Source organism: Sinocyclocheilus rhinocerous, unplaced genomic scaffold, assembly GCF_001515625.1.
Source record: "Sinocyclocheilus rhinocerous isolate Xijiao unplaced genomic scaffold, SAMN03320098_v1.1 scaffold2912, whole genome shotgun sequence".
Classification (NCBI taxonomy): Eukaryota; Metazoa; Chordata; class Actinopteri; order Cypriniformes; family Cyprinidae; genus Sinocyclocheilus; species Sinocyclocheilus rhinocerous.
In genome coordinates this window covers 239,648-244,520 of record NW_015645522.1, presented here as the reverse complement: position 1 = coordinate 244,520, position 4,873 = coordinate 239,648, and the positions used below count along the sequence as shown (strand labels likewise).

The following is a 4,873-nucleotide window of genomic DNA, read 5'->3' as shown; positions in this document are numbered from 1 at the left end:
GTTTTTGTTCGATCAGTTACATATTTTAATTGCATGTGCATTTTTTTTATTTAAACCTCCATTTTAACCCTTAAATGCATGAATGTTTCGCTAATCATCATATTCGGGTCTTTAGCGACCCGGACCTATATATACAGCACGGATGGATCTTTAACTGCTGCAATAGCAAAAAAACTCTCTTGATATTTTAAGAACAATTTCAGAAGAATAAAATAAAGCATATTTCGTTACCTTTTGAAACTTAAAAGGGTTCAATTTGAGCAGATGATTTTACCATCGCTGTCATCGTCAGAGCGTACTTCCACAGTACATTCAGCATCTGGCTCATATTCACGATTTCAACCATATTCTCAAAACTATCGTTTTCAATGACTTCATATTCAATACTTTGATCACTGGCAGCTTATTCACTACATCCAGCATCAAATGACAGTGGCATTTATATTTCATTGCTTATAGTAATTGCTCTGCAGTAAAGCCATTCAAATCTGTTAAATTTTTGCTGATGATATTCGTTTGTTTTATGCCTGTGGTAGTTATGAGTGAAATGTCACGTCATCATTGTGTATCAAACATTGCCACCTTGAGGAAAAAAGATGCATTGCACATATTGAGTCATCAGATATGTAAATATAGTTGCGCAGGAAAAATACTTACACATTTACATACCTCAGGTCTCTAGCGACCCTAAACACTTTAATGTGGTTTCTAGGTTGCTATTCAGTTGTTAGGGTGTTGCTATGCAGTTGCTAAGGTGTTACTCGGTGGTTTCTATGTGATTGCTAAGGTGTTCAAGGTGGTTTCTAGGAGGTTGCTATGCAGTTGCTAAGTTGTTACTAGGTGGTTTCTATGTGTTTGCTAGGGTGTTCACGGTGGTTTCTAGGAGGTTACTATTCAATTTTTAAGGTGTTCGGTTCCTATGCAGTTGCTAAGGTGTTACTAGGTGGTTTCTATGATAGGGTGTTCTAGAAGGTTTCTAGGTGGTTTCTGTGATTGCTAGGATTTTCAGGGTTGCTATGCAGTTGCTAAGGTGTTACTCTGTGGTTTCTATATGATTGCTAAGGTGTTCAAGATGGTTTCTAGGAGGTTGCTATGCAGTTGCTAAGTTGTTTCTAGGTGGCTTCTATGGTATTGTTAGGGTGTTCAGGGTGGTTTCTAGGAGGCTACTATTCAGTTTTTAAGGTGTTCCTATGCAGTTGCTAAGGTGTTACTAGGTGGTTTCTATGATAGGTTGTTCTAGGAGGTTTCTAGGTGGTTTCTGTGATTGCTAGGATTTTCAGAGTTACTATTCAGTTGCTAGGGTGTTGCTATGCAGTTGCTAAGGATTTACTAGGTGGTTTCTATGTGATTGCTAGGGTGTTCAGTGTGGTTTCTAGGAGGTTGCTTTGCAATTGCTAAGGTGTTACTTGGTGGCTTCTATGGAATTGTTAGGGTGGTTTCTAGGAGGTTACTATTCAGTTTTTAAGGTGTTGCTATGCAGTTGCTGAGGTGATACTAGGTGGCTTCTATGGTATTGTTAGGGTGTTTAGGGTGGTTTCTAGGAGGTTACTATTCAGTTTTTAAAGTGTTGCTATGCAGTTGCTAAGGTGTTACTAGGTGGTTTCTATGATAGGGTGTTCTAGGAGGTTTCTAGGTGGTTTCTAAAGTGTTCAGGGTGGTTTCTAGAAAGTTGGCTTCTATGTGATTACTAGGATTTTCAGGGTTGCTATGCAGTTGCTATGCATTTGCTAAGATGTTACTAGGTGGTTTCTATGCAGTTGGTAAGGTGCTAGTAGGTGATTTCTATGTTGTTGCTTAGATGTTTAAGGTGGCTTCTAGGAAGTTGGTTGCTATGCGGTTGCTAGGGTGTCCTGGTTAAAAGCGATGTATGGAGTGTGACAGATAGTTTTACCTTATAGACGTCCAGGATGCCGCACTGGTAGTCGAAGCGCGTGTAGAGCTCGTTCAGCATGCTGATGACCTGCATTGGCGTGCACTGCGCGCACACAGCCGTGAAGCCCACGATGTCAGAGAACAGCATGGTGACGTCATCAAACTTCTTGGCCTGAACCGGAAGGCCCTGCCAGAGTCTCTGAGCCACATCGCCGGGAAAGATGGAGTAGAGCAGGTCGACGGTTCTGTGCTTCTCCTCCTCTAAAGCCTGGTGGGTTTTCTCCAGGGTGGCTTTGAGTTTATCCATGCGTTTCTTCAGCCCATCCTGAGCTTTGGCCTGTTCTCCAACCTACAGAAATGATCAGATAAGAATTATGGCAGGTAATGTCCAGTAGTGTTATTTTTGTATTATTTATAAACTGTTAGAGTACTTAATATTTTTAATTAGCTTTTTTCATTAAAATTTTAATTTTAGTAATTTTATGTTTTTTTGTCATTTTTATGAGTTTTTAAAAAATATTTATATTTAGCTTTAATTGATTTTTATTTCAGTATAAGTTTTAGAAATTTTATGTAAATAAAAATAAAGCTAAATATAAATAATATATAATATAATATAATATAATATAATATATTATATAAATACAATATTATAAAGACAAAATGATAATAATTATAAAACCAAAACTAATTAAAATGATGAAACTGTTTTGTATATTTCTATTCATCTTTAATTTATTTTTATTTTAGTTAAAGTTTTAGTAATTCTGTTATGTACTGTATATAAAGTATATTTATTATTCTATTACAAACGCGCACACAGCCGTGAAGCCCACGATGTCAGAGAACAGCATGGTGACGTCATCAAACTTCTTGGCCTGAACCGGAAGGCCCTGCCAGAGTCTCTGAGCCACATCGCCGGGAAAGATGGAGTAGAGCAGGTCGTCGGTTCTGTGCTTCTCCTCCTCTAAAGCCTGGTGGGTTTTCTCCAGGGTGGCTTTGAGTTTATCCATGCGTTTCTTCAGCCCATCCTGAGCTTTGGCCTGTTCTCCAACCTACAGAAATGATCAGATAAGAATTATGGCAGGTAATGTCCAGTAGTGTTATTTTTGTATTATTTATAAACTGTTAGAGTACTTAATATTTTTAATTAGCTTTTATTTTTGTATTTTCAGTTTTCATTAAAATTTTAATTTTAGTAATTTTATGTTTTTTTGTCATTTTTATGAGTTTTTAAAAAATATTTATATTTAGCTTTAATTGATTTTTATTTCAGTATAAGTTTTAGAAATTTTATGTAAATAAAAATAAAGCTAAATATAAATAATATATAATATAATATAATATAATATAATATATTATATAAATACAATATTATAAAGACAAAATGATAATAATTATAAAACCAAAACTAATTAAAATGATGAAACTGTTTTGTATATTTCTATTCATCTTTAATTTATTTTTATTTTAGTTAAAGTTTTAGTAATTCTGTTATGTACTGTATATAAAGTATATTTATTATTCTATTACAAAAACTAAAACTGAAATACAAATGAAGATAAATATAAAAAACCTTTTTAATATTTATTTTTAGCTTTATATTTTTCAGTTTTATTTTTTGTTATTTTATGTAAATAAAATATATATTAAAATAAATGTAAATAAAACATTTCACTTTTAAAACGATGTGTTGCTTGCCGTTTGTAATGAATTGTGAAATCTACTAGCAATTTCAAAATGTAATGTAAATGTAGTTTACAGTAACAACACTGACATCCAGAACCAGAAATATCCTTTTCATAATAAGGGGTGTAAGTATGATATGAAGTCAAAACAATAAATAATTACATTTATTAATAGTAATAATTACAATTGTTCCATCAAGTAACAGTTCATTAGCCAAACTCTATTCTGTTTACAGTAAACTCTTTGAAAATCTAATGATGTTTGACTGACACACCCACCAGAATGACATCACGTGTGGCGTCATGAATAGGGATGTCAGACAGATGTAAGCCCCGCCCCATGAGCTCCTCCAGCCTATCGACACGCGGCGAGCCCAGGAACATGATGGAGTGGGATTCTGGGAGGTGAAGCATCTGACCTTTGAGCTCCATCACCTGAAACACACACACACACACACACACACACACAGACGAAAGTAAAGCACCGAAATGGAAAAGCAAATATGCATAACATATTACAAATTCAATTTATTGGTTGGGAATTAATATTAATGCAATAATAAGCCAGACGTGTTCGTGTTGCCATGAAGGCGCACTCGCATAAATATGTTTACATGCTTGTCAAGAAAAACAACAAAGCATATCGGATTTTAGCGTCATACATTTCAAATACACACACACACACACACACACAATCTCATCACATCACTCGAGGAGAGAGAGAGATTTAGTGAGAGAGGCTGTTCTTTTATTAGGATTTGGTTGCTTTGGTGGAATTCTTGAGCAAGTATTCAATGTTCTCTGCATGTTTTATGAGAATATACCTAGAATATGCGATGAATCCACATTTGTTAGGAGAATGCATTTTATTTCAGCATGTAACTCGTCTAGCAGAGTTTGTGCTCCAGACATGAAGGATTCCTCAAATCATGGTACTTTAAGTGATCAGATGCACCATTTTCATCTGCTGGACCAGAAAACAGCTGATATACACTCTTAAAAATAAAGGTGCTTCACGATGCCATAGAAGAACCCTTTTGTCTAAATGGTTCCATAAAGAACCTTTAACATCTGAAGAACCTTTCTGTTTCACAAAAGGTTCGTCGTGGCGAAAGAAGGTTCTTCAGATTATAAAAAGGTAAGAAAGAGATGGTTCTTTGACTGGATGGTTCTTTATGGAACCAAAAATGGTTCTTCTATGGCAGGGTTCCTCAAACCTTGCCCTGGAGGGCCAATGCGCTGCAGAACTTATGGTGCGTTCAAGTCATGTCGGATAGATCGTATTTACGAGTTGAACGCACATGAACGCCACC

General features: G+C 35.5%; 1 protein-coding gene across 1 annotated transcript in view; it reads right to left on the bottom strand.

Moving 5' to 3' along the window:
- Window positions 1–4,873, bottom strand: part of LOC107706059 (guanylate cyclase soluble subunit alpha-2-like) — a 40,296-nt gene that overhangs the window by 12,812 nt on the left and 22,611 nt on the right. The window contains exons 6-7 of the mRNA XM_016509626.1: window positions 3,840–3,995; window positions 1,892–2,221 (exon numbers count right to left, since the gene is read on the bottom strand). Coding sequence (XP_016365112.1) covers window positions 1,892–2,221; window positions 3,840–3,995 — 486 coding nt within the window. The remainder of the gene's footprint in view (window positions 1–1,891; window positions 2,222–3,839; window positions 3,996–4,873) is intronic.